Here is a 25101-nt window from a genome sequence, read left to right as displayed (position 1 = left end):
AGAGGTATATTCCCACTAGATGTGCAGAAAGATTGTCTTCCAAACAACAGAGGACTTATTCCAAAAGGTTTTTTTTTGTTTCTCTTAATCACAGCAGAATTATTTATGACAGCTTCATTGAACGCCGAGATGACTTGACAGCTCTCAAGATTTGCGCGGTAAACAACATTGACAGTGTTGATGAAGGATTTTCCAACGCGTCTTCCTAAAAATATCAGTCAATGGCATTTACAGACGCCACCGAACAATGAAACCGACGGACGATTTGTTGCACAATAAGATTTTTTTTTTTACACCCACAAAATCCTCGAAAAATAACGTCGGCCATTGAGGCGTCACTCAGCGGGCGAAGCTAACGTTTTGTGACGTGAGGCTACACTCTAACTCAATCTCGATCGTTACGGATCTCAAAACGCCTCGTGCAGCTGTCAGAGAAATGTTTGTGATGTTTCGCATTCCGTACGGCTGCTTAGCGACTCCCACAGGCTTTCTTTTTTTGCCTTTTTAGCATCCATGTTGTCGTGGCGTGAATGGGCGTCATGACCTGAAAGCTGACAATGCAAAAAAACGTTGTTTTTTTTGTGAAGAAGAAGTGTGAAATCTCTCTACAGTACACAAAATACAAAAACAAACATGCACTTGTTGTGTCACTTAAATCCTGTTTCTTGGATTTCATGAATAACAGCCCTTTAGACTCATTTAAAATATTTCGTTAATTACACCTATGAATTCATAATTTGTCGCAAATGAATAGTATGTTTAATATTCGACTCTTTCTTTTTTGATTGGGCAAATAGTTTGAGGTCACGTGACAGGCGCCACACCCGGAAACAGGAAGTTCTCGCTTGCACCTGTAACCAAATCTCCCTAATTCGAAGATTCAGAAGTTTCGTTTGAGGAAAACGAAACTTAACTTTGCATTTGGTTGTTTGATGTCGTCTGTCGGAGTAAGTAAATACGCTTTATTTTCATTAAAAAAATACTGTAATTAAATGTAATAAATCTCAGTTATGAACGCGTTTCATCGATCTTTAGACTTCCATGGAGGAGGCGGCGCAGGCTGCCGAGGCGACGGCGACGGCGACTTCGACGCAGACGCAGACGGCGACTGAGAAGGAGAAGCAGCCGAGCACGAAAGCCCAAGAGCCGGCGACGGACTGCGGAGTGAGCCGCTGTCAATTCGGGGACCCGTCAAGGGAGCCACCGCTGTCTGTAAATGAGTTTAAATGCAAGAAGTACTTCGTCCTCAGGGTAAATTATGATTTATCACATTTCTAAAGTCACATTGTCACCATAGAAAAGACACACAAACCAACTTTAACGTTAGATTTGAAGCTCACTTAAGGAATTTTAATCACAATTTTTTTACTTTGATGTATTTTTATCTTTTGGAGGTGGAGCTGAGTTATCAAAGTATCAAACAATGAAACAGCGTTTGCAAGTTTAATCCAAATATCAAAAATTAAAGTGTTAAAATAAAATCGTTGTTTTTTTTGGGGGGGGGGACAAGAAAATTAATAGTGTCATTTTAACTTACCTTTATACGTTTTTTCATCATTTTGAATTGTGTATGCCGTATAACTTCTTTTATACGATAAAAAAATATTTTAATAAGACTGATCTTGTCTTAATAATAATAATAATAATAATAATAATAATAATAATAATAATAATAATAATAATAATACATAATAAATATACATATACAAAATAATTACATATACATAAATAATTACATTTTAAGCGCCTTTCAAAGCTCTCAAGGACCCTTTACAGTCACAAACAAGCATAGGTACTATAATAAATAAAATACAATCACAAATAGAATGCATTAAATAAGGACAGTTTACAATCACAGACAAGCACAGGTACTAAAATAAATAAAATACAATCACAAATAGAATGCAATAAATAAAATACAATTATCCATTTCGGCTCTGATCCGGATCGTCTCGGTCCGTAGCAAACGACAACGCGTTCGTCAATTATGAATATTGTCACGGTGTCTGCGGTAAACCAGCAAAAGGTATCCTCGATCAGGCATTTATTTTCTGTGGTTATCGAGTCTTTGATATGCGCATGCGCGTCACATCGTTTTCGTTTGATATTGTATTTCCGTTTCCGTATTTGAAGTCCGGCATTTGTGTTGCAATCGCTTAATAAGGGGAATTGCAATCATTAATAAGGGGAGCAAAATTGATACTCGATCATATGGATATATTTTTTATCGCTGCGTACGGTCGATGATGACTTACATCATTGAGCGCGCATGCGCACATTATGCTTTTAGAAATTATAATGTGCGCATGCGCTGTAAACTGCATTTCCGCTTGCGTTAGCGTTTTTTTATCATTTCAAATAATGTAGATAGATAGATAGATAGCACTTTAACAACAGCTGAAGCTGTAACAAAGCACTCAACATTGACAACGATCATATTGGATTGGATTAGATGTACCTTTATTTGTCTCGCAATGGAGTGTACAATGTCCATTTCATAGTAGCATAGTATTTCAAGTTATGAAAGGAAAGAAAGAAGTAGAAAAATGCTGGAAAGGCAGCCACTTCCGCGGCGCCATCTTGAAGTAAAAAAAAACAAAAACTAAATAACAACTAACATGACAACACAAAGACACAGGAAATAAAGCAGTCACCAAAAAAAAATGGCGTCTTTGGTGACTGTTTCGGCACATTTGTTCCTTACATCGTGTTTCTGTTGTTCTTGCAGCCTGGGACACTTCACCAAGCCATCAAAGAGGTTAAAATTCTGGTGAATCCGCAAGACGATGGCAACATTCTCGGCATCTGGCTAATGGCAGAGTGAGTTCACTACGCACCAGTAATCAACACACGCTACATACTTCCTTTTGACGTATCTGCTCGCTTTTGCGTTGTATCAATTAAACGCGACCATTAAATTGGAAAATAGCAAAGAAAGTCCGCCCATCTGAACTGTAAAAATCCTTCTGAAACGACTGCAAAAAAATGAACAGCATTGCGGTAGTATAGTAAGAGTAAAGCACAGTATAGTGAGAACCACGTTTTGGATAGGATTGGATTGGATTTACCTTTATTCGTATCGCAGTGGTGACATTTACATTTCACAGCAGCAAAGTTATGAAAGGAATGAACCACATTTTGGCGATAATTGCTGATTTGGTTTTTTAAAATCAAGCACTTAGAATATTATATGTCCCTGACTGTGTTTGATTTGAGCCCTGGCTGTTGGATTGTATTTGATTTGCCTTTATTAGTCTCGCAGTGGAGAAATTTACATTTCGCAGCAGCAAACATGAAAGGAAGAAGTAGAAGAACAAAATACAGGAGCTGCTGTAAAGGCAGCCACTCTCGCAACGGCATCTTGAAGTAAAAAAAAAAAAACGATATAATATGACAACACAAAGACAGTCATTCAATCTTAAACTATTTGCTATCTATTAGCTCGCTATCTAGCTTTCCAGCCGGCTATCTATTAGTTGTTATTGCTTAGCTAATCTTGCTATCTAGCCGGCTATCTAGCTTGCTATCGAGCTGGCTACCTTGCTACATGTCTATTTGATATCTATTTGCTAAATAGCTATCTAGCTGGCTATCTAATTAGCTATCTATTTGCTATCTATTAGCTATTTATCTAGATAGCTATCTATTAGTTATCTATTAGCCAGCTAGCTAACTTTCCATCTATTTGAGTTATTCGTGGTTGAGTGAACGCTGGCGCATGTGGCTGCCGCTGCTCACCCACAGGAAAACTGATCCTGTGACTGTAAAGTGACCTTGAGAGTTTTGAAAGGCGCTTAGAAATGAAATGTATTATTATTATTATTATTATTATTATTATTATTATTATTATTATTATTATTATTAAGCACTTTCTGCACCCTCTTTGTTGTATGAAGCAGTTCTAGATGAAAGAGGAGAGGATCAAAGTGTCCTTTTCAGCAGTGGATCAGAGACGTCATGGTGGAATGGAATGTGCGCGTCTACTACAAGCTAAATGTTGAAAGAAAACACTAAGCTATAGCATACATTGACAAAAAGAGATTGTCTCACATCTTCTGTCTCCTGTAAATCCACTTCAATTCCAAGCCACGACAGTTCCACATACGCATCGGCGCTCCGCTTAACAATGCGGGTTGACTGTGATTCTACATTGACAGGTGTGTGTGTGTGTGTGTGTGTGTGTGTGTGTGTGTGTGTGTGTGTGTGTGTGTGTGTGTGTGTGTTTGTGTGTTTGCACCTCTCCAAATTCTGTCCAGTTGACTGAATTCAACCCAGGTACGCTCAGATTAAAGCGGCGCTGTAAAATGTCCTCCCTTGAAATCCAAGGAATCAATGCCGGACTGACAGGTTGTAAATAGCAAGCGCTCTGGCGGGTGTTAGTGCTGTTAGCGCCTTTTTTTCACCCCGCCAAACCTCCCCCCCCCCCCTGAAGCTTTCAGGAAACATTTGAAAGGCACAGCGAGCGAGCAAAGATTGATTTATAAATAATATAGTTTTTTTCCCGATACAGTTTGTCCTACATTCGGGTCAGCAGGTTTTCGCAGCTGGCAGATTCCAAACGAAGCTTGTCGTGACCCATGTCGTCGCCATCGTGGGACCTTATGTTCAAAGAAGCGCCTTTGCTTGTTTGCGGAAACGACGTCTTTGGTGTTCTAGTACAGTGATACCTCAGTTTACGAACACTTTAGCTCATCTTTCGCTTTACGGACATTAAATTCGCGAGAATATAATCTTGGCATACGAACTAGTTTGCGGCGGATGAACCAAACCACACAGCGCCACGGTGGCTGACGGACTAGTTTTCCTCCCCCCATCCTCGAGTGCAGACATGGTTTGTTTTCGAGTGGAGTACCTTTGCTATTATGCGACAGAAAAAGACCCAGCCACAGGCTAATGTTAAGCCGAAGAGGACACAAAAGAAAATTATGGTCAATCAGAAGATGGAGATCATCAAAAAACACCAACGAGGTGTGCATTTGTGTGACTTAGCGTCCCAGTACCAGTACGCTAAGTCAACCATTGCTACGTGTGGCTAAGGGTGCTTCTGTGTTGTCTAAGCAATGGTCTCAGGCAATAGAAGAGGTTGAAAAACTTCTGTTGATTTGGATAAACGAAAATCAGCTAGCAGGTGACATTGAGTGAGGGTATTATCGCTGAGAAAGCACGGCAACTTCACTCGGATACCATCAAGAGGCAACTACATCAATGACCGTCACAAAGGTAAATAAAACAACTTTATTATACAGGCCAGTTTATTTCTTTAATTACAATCCAATAGCATGTTTATTATACATAAAATAAGGTATTTTTAGTGAAGTTTTAAGGCTTATATCGTAGAAAATTATTGATGAAAAGGTTTCTTCAGCCGTCATCTGCACTTCTTCGAAGGTGTCGGACGTTTAGCTTCTTATCCAAAACTACCAGCAAATTTTAGTTCGCTGTCGAAGCCACTTGGATAAGAAGCGAAACGTCCGACACCTTCAAAGAAATACAGATGACGGCTGAAGAAACCTTTAAATCGATGGACCACTCCTGTACGACTGATCGCTTACACAGACGTAGAAAATTATGTTTTATGCGGACCTGGGAACGGATTAGTCTAATTTTTAATGGTTTCTTATGGGATATAAATGTTTGGCAGACAAACTTTTCACCTTACACACACTTTCTGCGAACTAATTAAGTTTGTAAGCTGAGGTATCACTGTCGTCTCTTGACGTGTCGTCGCATCTCAGTGTTGTTGTTTAAGACGCCATTTAATTGTCTGCCTTGATGCTTGATATGTAAATAACTGAAATTTAGTAACCACCTTGATTCTTGCAACTACAGACAATGTTGAGCTTCACTTTCGATTGTTGTCCAAGCAGAAATTCCAGAAAGTAGTTTTGACTTTGACCAAACCGGTTGGCAGCTGGAATTTTCTTGCGCGTTCAGCATATCCAATGAAATATGTTTGGTACGTTCACGCTGTCAAACTTTATGAGGTGCTGAGAAATGTGCGTTTGGATTTTGTTTGTGGAGCTTTTGAACAACATCCATCTTTCATTCCTGTACAACCGAAGGTAACAAATAAAGGCCACGAATCCCGATTTGAGCGCTTGTAGATCCGTTAAGAAGAAAATTGGGTTTAATTTTTATGAAACGAACTGTATCCCGATTTGATATCGTTGTATATGTCTGCGAGTTGAGTGCGGCATTCTTTTCTTAGCACATAAGTCGTTCAGCAATAAATACAGTGATACCTCGGTTTACGAACCCCATGGCTTACGAACCTTTCGGTTTATGAACGTTATATTTTTGAAAATTTTACATGAAAGAAAAACGGATCCTGTGACTGTAAAGTGACCTTGAGTTTTGAAAGGCGCTTATAAATTAAATGTATTACAGTAAAGTCTCGTTATATCGATATCGATAGTACTGCTTATTACGATACTTGCTTGCTTCATGTCATCACAAAGAGGGTACAGCAAGTCCTGAAGAATGAATGTCTCTCTGTGTCTTTGTTTTGTCATATTGTCTCTATGCTGTCATATTATTTGTTATTTATTTTTTTTCTTGTTCTTTTGACTTCAAGACGGCGCCCCGAGAGTGGCTGCCTTTCCAGCAGCTCATGTATTTTGTTTTTCTACTTTCATTCCTTTCATCACTTTGCTGCTGTGAAATGTAAATTTCTCCACTGTGAGACTAATAAAGGCAAATCCAATCCAATCCAATTTCTATGAACGCAAGGAGAAAATTTACATACCGCAGGATCGGATACAGTAAAGTCTCGTTATATCGATATCGGATATATCGATAGTCCCGGTTATATCGATACTATTTCTATGCACGCACGGAGAAAATTATATGCAAACGGGGTCGGATATATCGATAGTCCCGGTTATATCGCTATTTTTTCGGACTCCCTTGAATATCGATATAACGAGACTTTACTGTATATCGATAGTCCGGTTGTATCGATATTTTTTCCGACTCCCGAGAATATCGATATAACGAGACTTTACTGTATTATTATAAATGAGTTAATTTAGAACTCTGTATTTTTCTCTTGTATGAAAACATTTCCTGACAAAACGGAGCATGTACTTTTTAATTTTGAAAAGTGAGTTGCTTAATTTCCTCTCCCTTTATCTTCTTAGTTAAAAAAAAATAAATAAAACAGAACAGAGGCCTCGAAACACTCCCATGCATACTTTATGATCTTTTTTGCCGCAAGCATTTTTATATGAAGTTTTCGAGCTTTTATTGTACATAATTGAGCAGCCCTCCGATACACATGTTTTTTGTATTAACCTGACGCCACCTCGTGCACTACTAAATTGCTAACGCGGGCGTCTTCCAGCTTTTCACACAACACAAAAAGTCACCCCCCCCCCCCTCCACCAAGTTTACCGAGGTCCAATTATAGTTTTTAACGGTAAAAAGAGAAGACATCAGACAAAACAACATCAAGCATTTTGTCGGTGCTCACTCAGTCATTAATGGAAGAGCTAGCATGAAGAAGATACAACAATTTTCCCATTCACAAATAGTCACCGGTAATTGCTGTCATTTCTGTTCTGCTTGCTTTTCCACTTTGCAATTAACAACAAAATGAAAGGGAAGAATTTGCTTCTCCGCCGACATTACATCGAGTCTTTTAGGTTGAGAAACAACATCGCGACGTTAGCCATGTGAATTTTGCCATGTGAATTTTGACTTGATTTGACATGATAAAAATCATTTGATTTGACACCTGTACTCTATTAGAATGGACGCAGTGCAAATCGCGAGGTGCGATTAAAATCTGTGAATTCCATTTGAATTAATTGATTAATCTGAATTAATGTGTCGAAGATGCAACCCTCATATTTTTACAAGATTTAAAAAAAAATCTTTTATGATTCCGACTTTGCGCATGTAAACGATTCTTAAGCTAACGCGGCTCGTGTTTGATTCCAGGGTGGATCACTGGAACAACGAAAAAGAACGCCTGGTTGTCCTCACCGACATCCACCTGCTGGTTTGCAAGTACGACTTTATGATGTTCCAGTGCGAGCAGATCCAGAAGATCCCGCTCAACATGGTGGATCGCATCTGCTACGGAAACTTCACCTTCCCGTCCAACTCCGTCCTTTAGTAAGTGTCACAAAAATCCACGGAGGCGAGCGACGTGTCCATGGTTCAGTTGAGTCCATCTCTCCCGTCATCGGGCTCATTGTTAGCTTAGCTTAGTCCGCCCACTTGAACGCTTGAAGCTCTTTGTTGGCTTTTAGGAGCTAATTAAAACATTTGAAAAAGGATACAAAAAAGTCCTTGCCTCGAGAGTTTCCAAAATTCCTTGTCATTATCCGGCTCATGCTCCGTTTTGCTTTATACAAAGAAACAAAATCCCCTTTAGTTTCTCCAGCCAAGGGTTTTTTTTTTTTGCGTTTGAAAAAAATATTGGGTGCGGGGGCGTTATACCTCAAAAGTACTCCTTGAAAAAAATGACATAATAATAATAATAATAATAATAATAATAATACTGATGATAGTGGTAGTAATAGTAATAGTAGTAGTAATGTAGTAGTAATAATAATAATAATAATAATAATAATAATAGTCATAATAGAAGTCATAATAGAAGTCATAAGAGCAGTAATAGTAGTAATAATAATAGTCATAATAGAAGTCATAATACAAGTCATAATAGAAGTCATAATAGAAGTCATAAGAGCAGTAATAGTAGTAATAATAATAGTCATAATAGAAGTCATAATACAAGTCATAATAGAAGTCATAATAGAAGTCATAAGAGCAGTAATAGTAGTAATAATAATAGTCATAATAGAAGTCATAATAGAAGTCATAAGAGCAGTAATAGTAGTAATAATAATAGTCATAATAGAAGTCATAATACAAGTCATAATAGAAGTCATAAGAGCAGTAATAGTAATAATAATAATAGTCATAATAGAAGTCATAATAGAAGTCATAAGAGCAGTAATAGTAGTAATAATAATAATAGTCATAATAATAGTCATAATAGAAGTCATAATAGAAGTCGTCATAGAAGTCGTAATAGTAGTAATAAAAATAATAGAAATAATAGAATAGTAGTAATAGTCGTAATGGTAGTAATAGTAGTAGGAATAATAGTAGTAATAGTAATAATATTAAGACTCAATATTGCAATATTAACTCATTCACTGCCAGTCGATGTGCAAAAATGTGTCCACTCAAGTGCCAGGGCTTTTGTCATTTTCACTCAAATTGCAGGATCCACAGAATATTGAATTTTAGGACTACGTATACATTCAAGCACACAGCGTAAGAAACCCTAGACTCCCTTTTTTCATCTGAAAAAAAAGTTAATTCCGAAGTTATATGGGTCTGGAGTTATATGAGCCTGAAATGGGGGCAGCTGTCCAAAATACAATGCAACACATACATATTGGTTTGTACAGCACTTCAACAACAGCTGAAGCTGGAAAAAAGCGCTAACATGGAAAGAAGGGAAATTCTGCCCCCTTGTGGAAGGGAAAAACATTATCTGGCCAGCGCTTTATCGCCACCCAAGCAAAAAATAAAACCAAAATGGCACTCTGTCATATTTTCAATTCCGAATAAATTTGTGAATGGCAGTGAATGAGCTAATGTTGTATATAGCGTTTTAACAACAGGTGAAGCTATAAAAAAAGCACGAACATGGAAAAAAGGGAAATGCTGCCCTGTCGTGGAAGGTAAAAAACATTGTGAGGTCTGACCAGCACTTTATTGGCACCCAAGCAAAAAAAAACAAAAACAAAATGGCACTGTCATATTTTCAATTCCGAATAAATTTGTGAATCGCTGTAACAAAGCACAAACATGGAAAAAAGGCAAATGCTGCCCTGTCGTGGAAGGTAAAAAACATTGTGAGGTCTGGCCAGCGCTTTATTGAATAAAGCAAACGTTTGATTTGAAAACAAATCTTTTTTTTTTTTTTTTTTTTCTTTCCTTGAAGTTGTTGGCCACCCGGGCGGAGACGTTCTGGAAGTTGTACGCTCGACATAAAAATTGCATGCCCCGGGCCTCTGGGCAGACGTTATTTCAGACACTGGTATAAGGCGCAGAGGGTCATCTTTTGGTGGTGCGCCTTATACACCGGAAAATGCGGTATTTAGAAGACGCTCTGTTCTTTTGTAAGACAGTTTTTTTTAAAAATTGAATGCTAATTAAAAAAATAATAATAAGCAAATATGATTTTATTATTGTTCAGTTGTAAAAAAAAAATACAACTTTTTTTTTGTAAACTCTTACTTTCCTTTTCGGCGTGACCCCAATACTTCACCAACCTTCAACTCGGTCTCGCAAAAACTGTTTCAAAGTTCGCCTAGTACGACTGTAGCATGAGGCGCTCGGTGTCGATGGGTTAACGCCGTTCAGACGAGGCGTCGCAAGAGCATGTGGAGACCACCCCCTCCCCGAACTTCCCCCCCCGCCCCCCTTCCCTCACGCTTCCTTCTGGAACGGTAGGAAAATGCGTAGCTGTCACTTGGAGCTGTCACTTAGCTGATTAGCGGCAAAAATGAACGCCGTCCTTTTGATGTGAACCTTTTTAAAGGCGACTCGGGGGATGGCCCAGCGACGCCGGTTAATTTTGATGAATAAAATGTAATGCGCTGTGAAGAGCTTAGAGAGCGCCGCCTTTATTCCAGCCTTTATCTCGCGCGCATTCCCTTAAATTATACATAAAAGAGCGCTGGCGGAAGACGCCACGGGACGGCCGAGTGAGAGAGACAGATCCAAGCCAGGACGACGTTCTCGCTCTTCTTTTCTTTGTCCCGCAGGAAGTGTCTTCATTTTGCGACGAGGTCAATCTGTCATCGCCTCTTATTTTGGCGGGAAAGTGATCTGTGAAGGGAAAAAAATGGAGTCCTCATTCACACAAGTTATGCCGATAAAATGTCAACTTTCTTTGCGTAACAAAAATTTTATAATAATAATAATAACCATAAAATAATAATAACAATAAAATAATAATAATAATAATAATATACAAAAATAATAAATGATAATAATAATGATGATAATAATGATAATCATAATGATAATAATGATAATAATAATAATAATAATAATAATAATAATAATATACAAAAATAATAATAATCATGAAAATGATGATAATAATCATGGTAATAATAATGATAATTAATAATAATAACAATAAAATAATAATAATAACAATAAAATAATAATAATAATAATAATATACAAAAATAATAAATGATAATAATGATAATCATAATGACAATAATAATAATAATAATAATATACAAAAATAATAATAATCATGATAATGATGATAATAATCATGGTAATAATAATGATAATTAATAATAATAATAACAATAAAATAATAATAATAATATACAAACATAATAATAATAATGATAATAATACAGTAAAGTCTCGTTATATCGATATCGGATATATCAATAGTCCCGGTTATATCGATACTATTTCTATGCACGCACGGAGAAAATTACATGCAAACAGGGTCGGATATATCGATAGTCCCGGTTATATCGATATTTTTTCGGACTCCCGAGAATATCGAAATAACGAGACTTTACTGTAATTATAATAATAATTATAATTAATAATAATAATACATTTATAAGCGCCTTTCAAAACGCTCAAGGTCACTTTATAGTCACAGGATAAGTTTTTCTGTGGGAGAGCAGCGGCTGCCACACGCTAACTCAAATAGAGAGAAAGCTAGCTAGCTGGCTAATAGATTATTAATAGATAGCTTCCCCTTAGAGTTTGGTTTTCTAAGTCGGGTTACAAATCGGCCTTATGCGTCAGGGTTTCAACCTACGGTTTGTGTTTCAGGCTTTTGCTCACACTGGTTTGGTTCGACTTTCAAAACAATGGTAAGGTTTTCAAAATAATGGTTTCATGACCGGGGTATCGCTAGCTATCTATTAGCTATATAGCTATCTAGCTAGCAAGCTATCTAGCTAGCAAGCTATCTGGCTAGCTATCTAACTAGCTGTCTATTAGCTAGTTAGCTTTCTATTTGAGTTACTGGTTCATCCTTCTTTCATTTTTCACGATGAGCTTCAGGTGTTTAAATTCTGACATTGACTAGAAGAAATGCGTCATCGTGAACGTTTTTGACTGCATCACGTCTCAAGAAAGACTGTTTATACTTTATTTACACTTCCTCCGGTGGAAACACTACACTTGCACTCCGGTGCAAAGTGCTTTCGGGGGGAGTGTGTAATTTCAGACGTCATCATTTTGTTTCACTTGTGCGCATTTGCAGATGTGCTCAAAGATGTTTTTTAAGTGCCCTCTAGACATGCTCATTACCTTGCACTTGCACACTTTTCCCCCGTTTGCTAAAAGCTTTTTTTTTCTTAACAAAGGACCATTTGGAATAATTTGGTGATTAATGTTTAAAAATAATAATAAAAATCAGTGGTGTCCCGAAAAGAAACCTCAAACAAGCCGTGTTCACCCCGTCTTTGATTGACAGATGTAATTCACGCAACCATCAGCAGAGGTCTGTAAGAGCCCAGCAAAATAGTGAACAAGTCAAGCATTAGGGTTTCAAATAACTTTTTGATTTAAAGGCAAAATTGGCAGGTTAGAATTTCAAACGGGTTTCAAGCTCAAGTAATTATTTTTCAGGCGCGTGTGGCTGCCGCTGCTCACCCACAGAAAGACTGATCCAGTGACTGTAAAGTGGCCTTGAGAGTTTTGCAAGGCACTTATGAATCAAATGTATTATTATTATTATTATTATTATTATTATTATAGATAGCTATCTGTTGGCTATCTATTAACAAGCTAACTGGTTGGCTGGGTATCTATTAGCTGTCTATTGGCTAGCTATCTGTTGGGTATCTAATAGCTAGCTGGCTCGCTTTCTATCTGAGTTACTTGGTTGTCGCTGCTCACCCACAAAAAAAAACTGATCCAGTGACTGTAAAGTGACCTTGAGAGTTTTGAAAGGCGCTACAAATGAAATGGATTATTATTATTATTATTATTACTATTATTATTATTGTTATTGTTATTATTATTATTTAAAGGTAGTTTCTCCACAGATACGAGTGAGATTTTAAATCGGGGAGGATTTAAAAATAAGGTTTCGAAATACGATTTGGGTTTCAAGGTAGCCTTTTTGAATAGGGGTTTCAAAATAGGGTCTTGATGGTGTTTGGGGTGTAAAAGTAGGGTTTGTAGGGAGTGTTAAGCTTCCAAGCCCGGGTCAGAGTTTTCAAGTTAATTTCAAAATAGGGTAGAATGGTGTAGAATTTCGAATTATCTCAATCTGGACTAAAATGAGGGCCTCACGTGTGATGTGAGGGTTTAAAAAGGGTCACCTTTTCAAATAGAAGATTTCTTGTTTGGGTTTCATATCAGGGTGTTGTGTTTGATTTTGGTTAAAAACGATGGTCATGTGACAAATTAGGTTTATAAAGCTGGGTATGTTTTTTTCACTACTGTATTATAGTTCAAAATGGTGGTGAGAGTGTATGGTTTTTAATTTGGTTTAATGTGGCTGCATGACTATTTTATATTTTTTAACTTGCATGACAGTAAAGAATGTGAACATTCCCCTTCCCATTCTTTTTGGTCAGTACCGGTTACTGCCACCAGAGGGCACCAATGCTCTCAATACCGAATGTCACAGCGGTCGTTTTGCAATCAGTGCCACATTGAATAACAGGCCTGAGCGATGCTTGCTGCACATGCTTGCTACATCTCCACGAAGGTCGCCTCCATCTTATCTCATAAAATGTTTTTAAGCTTTTCATGCTGCACCCATCCCTGCTTCCTGACACCGTACCTGCTTTGACCTCGTTTTGAGAAACATGCTGCTAAATAAAAGATGAGGACATTTTAGAACAACAGAGCATCTCCAAAAGCAAGTGACAATAAACACATTACATTACCTTCAATATATATATATATATATATATATATATATATATATATATATATATATATATATATATATATATATATATATATATATATATATATATATACATACACACACACACACACACACACACACACACACACACACACACACACAAAGTGTGCACTGGACTTTCCCTCCAAAATATTCAGGAACATATAAATGAATCAAGCAAACTAAATAAGTGTTGCTTTTGCGGTACCTATCTAAATTGGTTCTACTCCAGGGATCCGAACGTAGACCCTCTAAAGTACAGGTGTCAAATTCAAGGCCCGGGGGGCCCAAAACCGGCCCGCCACATCATTTGAAAGCATGTTAACTTCTCTGTTGATTGCTAAAATCTCTACTAAGATTCTCATATGTCATAAATAAATGACATATTCTAAGCAATATTCTTGTTGCCAAAGACCCCCCTAAAAAAAAACAAGGCCCGAAACCAGTGGTTCTTAATCTTATTGGAGGCACCGACCCCTACCAGTTTCATATGCTCATTCACCGAACCCTTCTTTCAATGACTGTGCATACAAACTGCACACTCGACTGAGGGGTGGACCTCTGCGCTGGAGGATCCACCAAACCCTTGAGACCGACTCATCGAACCGCTAGGGTTCGATCGAACCCAGTTTAAGAACCACTGCCCTAAACGTAGGACCAAATCCCAACCCCAAAACTAAACCCGTTTGAGCAGTAACCAGACCACCTTATCGTCCAACCTTACCTCGGGTACAGAAACTTCCCAAATCTTGTCACCTTACCCCTATGAGGGGTGGACCTCTGCAGCGGAGCATCCACCAAACCCCTGACACCGACTCATTGAACCCCTGGGGTTCGATCGAACCCAGTTTAAGAACCACTGACCTGAACGTAGGACCAAATCCCAAACCCTAAACCCGTTTGAGCACTACTAGACCACCTTATCCTCCAACCTTACCCCAATTACTGATATTCTATCCGAACCTCGATCTAAAAACCTAATCTAAAATCAAGCACCTGAAAAACTCCCAGTCTTTAGCTCAAATTCTTAAACATGGACCTCACACCTAAATCTTACCCTAATACACCAGCACCTCACCTTTTCCCTAACCCGGGTACAAAAACCTTCCCAAATCTTGGCACCTTACCCTTATTCACAGTCACCTTGGTGTTCCCGGCCCTCTGCTCCACACCCTAAATTAGATGTATGCACCCATGGGCGTATGACAAAAGCTCCAGGCGCTGTTGAGCAATCAGTGCACATTTGTTTGTTCGCCCCGAGACAATGTGGGACACTTGCCATGACAGCTGGAGCTGCACTCTATTTATCTTGCGTGTTGACTTACGCGTCCGAAGCGCTCGAAAGCCCACAGTAGGAATTTATTATTATTATTATTTTTTTTTGCCCCATCACTCGCCCCCGAGCTCAGAATACAGTGTTTCTCTTCGTCAATGGTGCACACTGCCGGATTAAGTGGAGCGCTAAAGGAGGCAGGGGGGAGGGGTCACTCAAGGGTGGATTTCCTTACCTTCCGATCTTCAGGTGTAGGGTGAAAGATGACATCACCGGGTCATGGAACCTCAAGTCAAATGGACGACGGAAAAGAAAATTCACCCCCCTCCCTCCTCTTCCAAAGCAAGTTGAACTCAGTCAGTAACATGAAATTTGGTAGCTATCCTCAATAGGGTCCTCCCGAAAAAAAAGTTCCTAGAAGCTATTTAATGCCGGAAAAGACACTTGGGGTACGCCATTTTGGTTCAAGCGGACATTTTAGGATTGAGGCTTTGTAAATTGTGTCCAATGGATGTTAACTCATTCACTGTCAAACAGTGTGCAAAAATGTGTCCACTCCAGTGCCAGGGTTTTTAATAATAATATTAATACATTTCATTTTAAGCACCTTTCAAAGCTCTCAAGGACACTTTACAGTCACAGACAAGCTGACTTACTATAATAAATAAAATACAAGCACAAATACAACGCAATCAATAAAATACAAACACCTTTCAAAACACAAATAAATAAACACAATAAATAAAATACAATTATAAATAGAAACAAGAGAAAGAGCTACTCAAATTGCCGGACCCACAGAATATTGAGTTTTAGGACTACATAAACATTCACTCCAAACCACTCCAAATTGTCCCTAGGTGTGAGTGTGAGAGTGACTGTTGTATGTCTTTGTGTGCCCTGCGATTGGCTGGCAACCAATTCAGGGTGTCCCCCGCCTCGTGCCCGAAGACACCTGAGATAGGCTCCAGCAACCCCCGCGACCCTAATGAGGAATAAGAGGTACGGAAAATGAGATGAGATTAGATGAGATAAACATTCAATGCAGCGTAAGAAACTTTAGACTCTCATCTTTCATCAGACAAAAAAAGTTAATTCCTAAGTTATATGGTTCTGGAGTTATCTCAGCTTGAAATGGGGGTGGCTGTACAAAATACAATACATATGATTTGTATAGCGCAAAATGACATGCAAGTACTTCTTTAATCGATTGCAAACATTTATGCTTTCCTACGAGTCCTCACGTTACGTCACTGAAGGAACGCCCCTGACCGAAAAAAGGACACATTGTAGCAGTCCTTCCATCACGTCAATGCATTTTGCTGTACATTGTTTGGTCTGAAAACTTTGTGTAGCACCAAAAAGAGGCAGAAAATGGCGACAAAGCTCCGTGTAAGGAATTAATCAGCCTGTGGAAAGGGGCTGACAAATTCCTTACACGGAGCTTTGTCGCCATTTTCTGCCTCTTTTTGGTGCTACATTTCCCGCCCCCAGATACCTCAAAATGGCACGGAATAAATTCTTTAATCGATTGCAAACATGTATGCTTTCTTCTTCAGAACTATTTGAATCATATTCATAACTGGATGAGTCACAAGAAAGCATCTTCTCCGAATCTGAAGCCATTGTTTTGATTCTAGAACAAGGCAAAGACGTCCTGGCGTGACGTCACGAACAAGGGGGCGGGACTTTCTGAATCCGCCCAGTTTCAAGCTCATTTTGTGGTAGTTTTGGGACACTGAGTCATTTTTATTGGTGTTTTGCATTTGACTAAAAATACCAGCCTGCGTGTTTTGGGTATTTTAGATACTATAAAATGTTTTTCTTATGTCAGTTAGGATACAAAAAAATGGTGTCGGTTGTCCTTTAAGTGAGAGGTTTAATCCGACTGTTAGCAAATTCGCACCACCATTTTATGTTTAAAAAAGCAGCCATTTTATGGTCGGAAGTCCATCTAAGCTTACTTTTGGGGGTACCAGGTTCGACCCCTTACCCCCATCCACTCCCTTCCCTACACCGTTTGAGGCCCTTGAATCTTCCTATCATATTTTATATCCCTCCTCGCATGGTTTCTAATTTGCACTTTGCTCAGATTGCCAGAGGCCAAGGCTGTCTTCTTCAGTCGCAGTGAAAGTCCAAAACGCCAGCACCCTCCCTCCCTCCCACTTTTAAAGCCACTGAAGACGTCCCAAGGCCTCTGGCTGGAAAAAAAAAAAAGAAAAAAGCCCCGCCCTGATCTCTGCTGCTTGTTTGGGCTGGTCTGCCTCGCCGTTGATAGCTTACCTGTGGAATTCACAGCACTTTTTTTTGTGTTAAATATATGTATACATACATCCCCATTTACACGACGTCCATGGCTCAATGGGCTCACAAAGGCCAATGTGTACCAACCCTAACCCCCCGTCCTCACTTGCCTCTGACGATATGTAATCAGTCTTTTGAGACCAGGATTTTCCTTTTTGTGCGTCTGTGTCTGTGCGCCACATTTTTACTTTTTTTGCTCCCCCCGCCCCCCTTTTGCACACAGTGTTCCTGTGCGCTATTGTCAATGCTAAAAGCGCTTCTGTAAACACAAGTGGATGGTTTGCGCCATGAGGCGGGGCTCCTCCCTCGCCCACCGTGGCGTACACACTTCACTTGTTTGGCCTCGGGGTGTGTTTTAACTCAAGCTTCTGTGATTAAAACGAACACACAGCACGATGACGGATCATTAAAGGTTCTGTTCAACCCCAATTTGAAGCGACTATTCACCAATTTGCGTTCAGATGTTCAAGGAAGACCCGCGAGCATTTTTAAATATGTTTTTTGAAATTATTTTCTCACCTTCCGTCTCGGTCAAGAACCCCTGAAGTCGTCCGTTTAAAGGACAACCGACACCGTTTTTTTGTTCCCTAACTGACATCAGAAAAACATTTTATAGCATCTAAAATATCTAAAACATGCAGTATGATATTTTTAGTCAAATGCAAAACACCAATAAAAAGAACTTAAAGTGTCCCAAAACTGCCACAAAATGAGCTTGAAACTGGCGAGATTCAGAAAGTCCCGCCCCCTTGTTTGTGATGTCATGCCAGGATACTCCTTCACAAACTGCCTTGCTCCAGAATCAAAACAATAGCTTCAGAGAGTTCAGATTCAGAGAAGATGCTTTCTTGTTACTCATCCAGTTTTGAATATGATTCAAATAGTTCTGAAGAGGAAAGCATACATGTTTGCAATCGATTAAAGAAGTCCTTCCGTATCAATTCGAGCCCTCTGGACTCCAATGTAGCGCCCAGAAAATGCACAAGATGACGCACATGCTCTGTTGGAAATGGACTGATTTGTCCGCTGAGAAGTTCTGTCAACTCGTATCAGATAGTAGTCTTGGTGCAACACACAACAATTCACCATCGCGTTATTTATGTTTTCCTTCTAATTTCGCCATCAACACAGATTAACATGAAGTTTTCAGACCAAACAAAGTACCCAAAATGCATTGGGTGTCGCTTTCTCGGTCAGGGGCATTCCAGACGTGACGTCACGTCTAGCATCGTCATCAACTTGAAAACAAGACTTCCTGAATATTCAGCGCAAGTCTTAAAACGTAAAATATAGCTATTAGCAGTGAAATCTTTGGAAAATGCGCTCAGTCGAAGTCATTTGAAGCCATTTTACAAATTATGGACACGACTTGTCTGGAGACGTCGGTTGTCCTTTAAGGTTCGTGTTAAATAACCAGGCTCAGGTCCTGTTCTTGAGTTTCGTTTTATTTACTCAATGAGGTTTTGTACGGGGTTTTGGAGTTGGGTTAGGGGTTCAAGTTTCACGGTTAGGGTATGGGTTACTGTTAAGGTGAGGTGAAGTGTTCTTCATGCTCGCATTCGTTTTTTTTTTTAATAGTTTTTGTTTTGTTTTTTTGGTTGGTGGGCTTTGGTGTTGGGTATAGCGTAAGGGTGAGAGGAAATTGAGAAACCTTTCCTTTCTTTGACTTTCACGTTTGCGTGACTAAGGCACTGCCACGTTGACTGTGAACGGTTTTGTTTTTTTGCTGTTCTGTTGTTTTTATTTTTTTGAAGCGCAAAGCGGGTGCGCCAAATCTAACCGATGAATCAAATGGTATTTATGGGTGTTGCGTAACTTCCAGTCAACGATGCTAGCTAGCTCCGGGCTTTTAGTCGTTGAAGTATCTTTTTTTTAAACAATCTTCTGCCCGTCGTAAATATTCTCGCATCGCTCTTGATTTTTTGAACTTCCTGTGAACCTCCAACAAAGGGAACGACCTCCGACGATATTACGCTCTTTAAAGGACAACCAACATCACTTTTTTGTTTCCTAAGTGACATCAGAAAAACGTTTTATAGCATCTAAAATACCCAAAACACGCAGCATGCAAAACACCAATAAAAATGACTTAAAGTGTCCAAAATCGACTTCAAATTGAACCCGGAAGTGGCCGGTTTCAGAAGGTCCCGCCCCCTTGTTCGTGGTGTCACCCCAAGACGTCTTGCCTTGCTGGAGAATCAAAACAATGGCTTCAGATTCGGAAAAGATGCGTTCTTGTTACTCATTCAGTTATGAATATGATTCAAATAGTTCTGAAGAAGAAAGCATACATGTTTGCAATCGATTAAAGAATTTATTCCGTGCCATTTTGAGGTATCTGGGGGGGGAAATGTAGCACCAAAAAGAGGCAGAAAATGGCGACAAAGCTCCGTGTAAGGAATTAATCAGCCCCTTTCCACAGGCTGATTAATTCCTTACACGGAGCGTTGTCAACCTCTTCTGCCTCTTTTTGGTGCTACACAAAGTTTTCAGACCAAACAATGTACAGCAAAATGCATTGACGTGATGGAAGGACTGCTACAATGTGTCCTTTTTTCGGTCAGGGGCGTTCCTTCAGTGACGTAACATGAGGACTCGTCACCAACTCAAAAACAAGACTTCCGGAATATTCAGCGCAAGTCTTAAAACATAAAATTTAGCTATATGCGGTGGAATCTTTGTAAAATACGCTCAGTAGAAGTCATTTGAAGCGATTTTACAAATTATGGACACAACTTGTCCGGAGACGTCGGTTGTCCTTTAAGAGTCAGGCTTAGAATACATTTAACGGACAAACGCCGCGGCCGTGTTGAGCAGGAATATTTCAAAAGACTCACGACTCCGCTAGCCTTCAGTCATCAAACGCTTTATCCGGCCCTCGAAAAGACGTAGCCCGAGGGTTTTTTCATTAAAACCGTTGGTATTTTCCCCTTAAAAAAAACCAGCACTCAGACAGAAGACAGAATATGACGAACACGCTGTTGATTAGCTTCAAGTCTTAAGATCGCGCTCATATAATGAGCATAGCCCCGAGTGCGCTAATGCTATTGAATACCGTCAGATCTGCTTGTCCCCTGCGGGGAAAATCATGAGATGTGATGTAAAAAAAAAAAGACCACATCAGAGAGATATTGTTTGTATATTTCTATGTAATATATACATTTACTGTGTTTTGACAAAAACACAAAATCAGGATGAGGATACGCATTAAGTGCATAAATGTGCATACACCCACACACTTCAATATCCTGACTCGATTTGGCGCACCTCCTCTCCAGCCAGCCAAAAAAATGTCATATCAATGCGGTTTTTAATACACGTTCAACCGAAACGCCGCATTCAAGCCTCTCTGCTTAAAAATCAAAACGCTAGCTGAGCAAAAACGGTTGTGAAAATGAGTTTACCTTCAGTTTTCACCGGGACCAAAAAGTAATCATGCTCAAAATGTATTCAACTGTTCTTTTTTTTTGTGCAAAAACGTCAATTAACTCATTCACTGCCTGATAATGTTCAAAAATGGGTCTACTCCAGTGCCAGGGTTTTTGTCATTTTCAATCAAACGGCGGAACCGACGCAATATTGAGTTTTAGGACTACCTAAACATTCAATGCAGCGTAAGAAACATGAGACTCTCTTCTTTTATCAGAAAAAAAAGTTAATTCTTAAATGATCTGGGTCTGTAGTTATCTGCAATGGAAGTGGGGGCGGCTGTACAAAAGTAGGGATGCATCTGTGCCGCGCCCGTGCCTCATTTACATGTTTCAGACACAAGGTGGCCCCTGCAAAAGGCAAATGCTGCCCAATTGTGGGAGGGGAAAAAACATTGCCAGAGGTCTGACCAGAGCTTGACTCGCAGCCACCCTTCCCCCTACAAGAAAAAAACAAACAAAACCCAAAACAAATATAGCCGAATAAATTTAGGAATGGCAGTGTTTGAGTTAAAATATCAATTGCTGATGTTTTACTGCCATGTAGACAAATTCTGGCATATTTTTAGTGCAAAGGACAGAGTTCCGATTATTTTGTCCACGTGTCATTTATTCACGTGCTCGGAACATCTTTGGGTTGAAAGTATGGGATTTTCCGGTGTATAAGGCTCACCCAGAAGCCTTCATTCTCTTCGAAAGATGACGCTGCGCCTTATATACATATAGTAATCCTCCATTTTGTACAACTAAAGCTAGGACACAACTAACTAGCTAGCATTTAGAAATGAAGGGATGCCCATTTCAAGGTAAGATCAGAGCATTGTCATCAAATTGTGAGTAGTTTTACTTTATTTAAATGTTATTGTGGCCATTTTATATTTGAGGTAGTGGCATTTCCGGTGTACATTTCCAGGTTGAGTGAACGCTCGCGCATCTGGCTGCCGCTGCTCACCCGCAGGATAAAAATGTTGTTCCTTACCTGTGACTGTAAAGTGCCCTTGAGAGTTTTGAAAGGCGCTTATAAATACAATTTATTATTATTATTATTATTTAATTATTATTATTATTATTATTATTATTTTTTTATTATTATTATTATTATTATTATTATATGCAGGTGCGCCTTATATGTGAAGTCAGCACCCACGACTCTATTTCCCCCTGTGGAAGAAGTAGTACTTAACCCCTGCGTCTAATGTAGCGCCTTATAATGCCCTATATTTGGAAAACTTTTATATATTTATATATTATATTTTAAAAAAAAATTTCATTCATTGAAGGTGTGCCTTATAGTAGTGTGCCTTATATACGGAAAACCTTTGAAAATACACCATTCATTGGGGGTGCGCCTTATACTCCGGTGCACCTTATACACCGGAAAATATGGTAATATTCATGTTTTTTTTTCATGTTTTTTTTTTCAAAATATTTTCACACTCTTGATATTCTTATTTTGTGTGATCAGCCGCGAAGGAGAAGGTTTGCGAGTGTTCTGGGACCGCCTGAGAGAGCCGTCCTTCATGTCCTGGTGGAACCCCTTCGCTACCGACCTTCCGTACATGACCTTCACGGAACATCCAGTGAGGAAGATCAGCGATGCTTTCGCCTCCATTTGCCACGTAAGCGTCACCAAAAAAAAAAAAAAAAAAAAAAAAAATCCCAAACACGATCGTCACGGGAGCCGATCCCAGCTGACTCAGGGCGGAAGGCAGACTACACCCTAAAATGGTTGTCGGTCATGCCACCGGTAATGCTTCATTCTCCCCTATTAGGAATAATGATTCTGTAACGCAAACAAATCACAATTCACCGTCACTTTTATATGCTTAAGTTAGAGAAATACACACAAATATTGTATTGCATCATTTAAAAAAGGAAGAAAATAACAGCATGATGAAATGTTTTTATACGGATGAATGATCTCCGATAAAGCTCAAATGGAATGTTTTTTTTTTTTTTAAAGGACAACCGACACCATTTTTTTTTTGTTTCCTAACTGACATCAGAAAAACATTTTATAGCAGCTAAAATACCCAAAACACGCAGGCTGATATTTTTAGTCAAATGCAAAACACCAATAAAAATGACTAAAGTGTCCCAAAACTGCCACAAAATGAGCTTGAAACTGGGCGGTTTCAGAAAGTCCCGCCCCCTTGTTCGTGACATCACGCCAGGATACTCCTTCACAAACTGCCTTGCTCCAGAATCAAAACAATGACTTCAGAAAGTTCAGATTCAGAGAAGATGCTTTCTTGTTACTCATCCAGTTATGATTATGATTCAAATAGTTCTGAAGAGGAAAGCATAAATGTTTGCAATCGATTAAAGAAGTCCTTCCGTCTCATTTTGAGGCATCTGGACTCCAATGTAGCGCCCAGAAAATGCACAAGATGGTGCACAAGCTCCGTTGGAAATTGGCTGATTCTTGTTACTCATCCAGTTATAAATATGAATATGATTCAAATAGTTCTGAAGAGGAAAGCATAAATGTTTGCAATCGATTAAAGAAGTCCTTCCGTATCATTTTGAGGCGTCTGCACTCCAATGTAGTGTCCCAGAAAATTAACAAGATGGCGCCCAAGCTCCGTTGGAAATGGGTTGATTTGTCTGCTTGGAATTTGTGTCAACTAGTATCAAATAGTAGTCTTGGTGCAACACACAACGATTCACCATCGCGTTATTTATGTGTTTTCCGTCTAATTTCGCTATCAACACCGATCAACACGATGTTTTCAGACCAAACAAAATGCATTGTGTGTCGCGTTCTCGGTCAGGGGCGTTCCCTCCGTGACGTCACTTAGGGGATCGTCATCAACTCGAAAACAAGACTTCCTGAATATTCAGCACGAGTCTTAAAATGTAAAATGTAGGTATATGCTGTGGAATCTTTGTAAAATACACTCAGTAGAAGTCATTTGAAGTGATTTTACAAATTATGGACACAACTTGTCCAAAGGCGTCGGTTGTCCTTTAAGTTAGAGAAATACACACACAAATATTCTATTGCATCATTAAAAAAAAAAAGATGGATATAACAGCATGATGAAATATTTTTATAAGGATGAATGATCTCCGATAAAACTCAAATGGAATGTTCGCTGAGTCATTTAAGCAGTAAGTCGCATTCATATTAGAATAATAAGCCAAATTGAAACTTTAGAACAAGCTTCCGTCTCCATAACCTGCTCCTTTTGCTCTTCAAATATTAATTATTCGTTAAATAAGGCCAGACAAGAAATTGAAAGCCAAATCGGTGATGCGTTGCCAAGATTCGGCGGCGATTTCATCATGGCGAAGGTGATGAATTGCTCTAATTCGCATGAAGTGGAGAAGAGAATTGAGCAATCACAGCCATAGCACCTGATCCGTGTCACAACATTTCAGCTCGGTACTGAGAAAGACGTGTAGTTTGTTTGGCAAAGTCATTATAGAGCTTTTCACACAAGCTTCTGGGTGGCAAAAGACGGGGTTTTTTTCCCCCCGCATGGCACCATTTGTAAGCAACCCTTCTCTGTCATTTGAAGAATGAAACAGAATGATTGTCACGGTGCTAGCAAGGACTGTTTATTTATTTATTAATTCATTTGGGTGGGTCAGTTTCAAAAGCCCATCGCCAAATGTTTATAATAATAAATTTCATTTGCCGTTTTTGTGAGCTCCTTAACCAGAAATGCTAAAAATGCTATCATTCCAATGTAGCTAGCTGGTTATTGTTTGCGATTTGCCAGCTAAGCTAACAAGTGTCCATACATGTCAACCTTGGATAATAGCTGCCCTTATAAATGATTACAATTCCCGTACCAAACGACAACCGACGTCTCCGGACAAGTTGTGTCAATAATTTGTAAAATGGCTTCAAATGACTTCTACTGAGCGTATTTTAATAAGATTCCATCGCATATAGCTATATTTTACGTTTTAAGACTCGCGCTGAATATTGAGGAAGTCTTGTTTTTGAGTTGGTGACGAGTCCGTACGTGACGTCACGAAAGGAACGCCCCTGACCGGAAAAAAGACTCATTGTAGCGGTCCTTCCATCACGTCAATGTATTTTGCTGTACTTGTTTGGTCTGGGGACCTCGTGTTGCACCCAAAAGAAGGGCGTCCAAGTTCCATATGAGGAATTTATCAGCCTGTGGAAACAGAGGTGGCCA

General features: G+C 39.2%; 1 protein-coding gene across 2 annotated transcripts in view; it reads left to right on the top strand.

Moving 5' to 3' along the window:
- Positions 1 to 650: 650 nt before the first annotated feature.
- Positions 651 to 25101, top strand: part of tprg1 (tumor protein p63 regulated 1) — a 30300-nt gene continuing 5849 nt past the window's right edge. Inside the window, exons 1-5 of one of the 2 annotated variants that reach the window (XR_016115657.1) lie at positions 651 to 947; positions 1036 to 1251; positions 2729 to 2820; positions 7942 to 8118; positions 22413 to 22566. Coding sequence is in view for 1 of the 2 variants with exons in the window: in XM_089001868.1 (XP_088857994.1) it covers positions 933 to 947; positions 1036 to 1251; positions 2729 to 2820; positions 7942 to 8118; positions 22413 to 22566 (654 nt within the window). In the remaining variant the exon portion in view is untranslated. The remainder of the gene's footprint in view (positions 948 to 1035; positions 1252 to 2728; positions 2821 to 7941; positions 8119 to 22412; positions 22567 to 25101) is intronic. The other variant, XM_089001868.1, reaches the window with a different exon arrangement.

Source organism: Hippocampus bargibanti, linkage group LG07 (assembly GCF_051943395.1).
Source record: "Hippocampus bargibanti isolate YZ-2025 linkage group LG07, ASM5194339v1, whole genome shotgun sequence".
NCBI classification, from domain to species: Eukaryota; Metazoa; Chordata; class Actinopteri; order Syngnathiformes; family Syngnathidae; genus Hippocampus; species Hippocampus bargibanti.
This window is presented reverse-complemented; position numbering and strand designations above follow the sequence as displayed.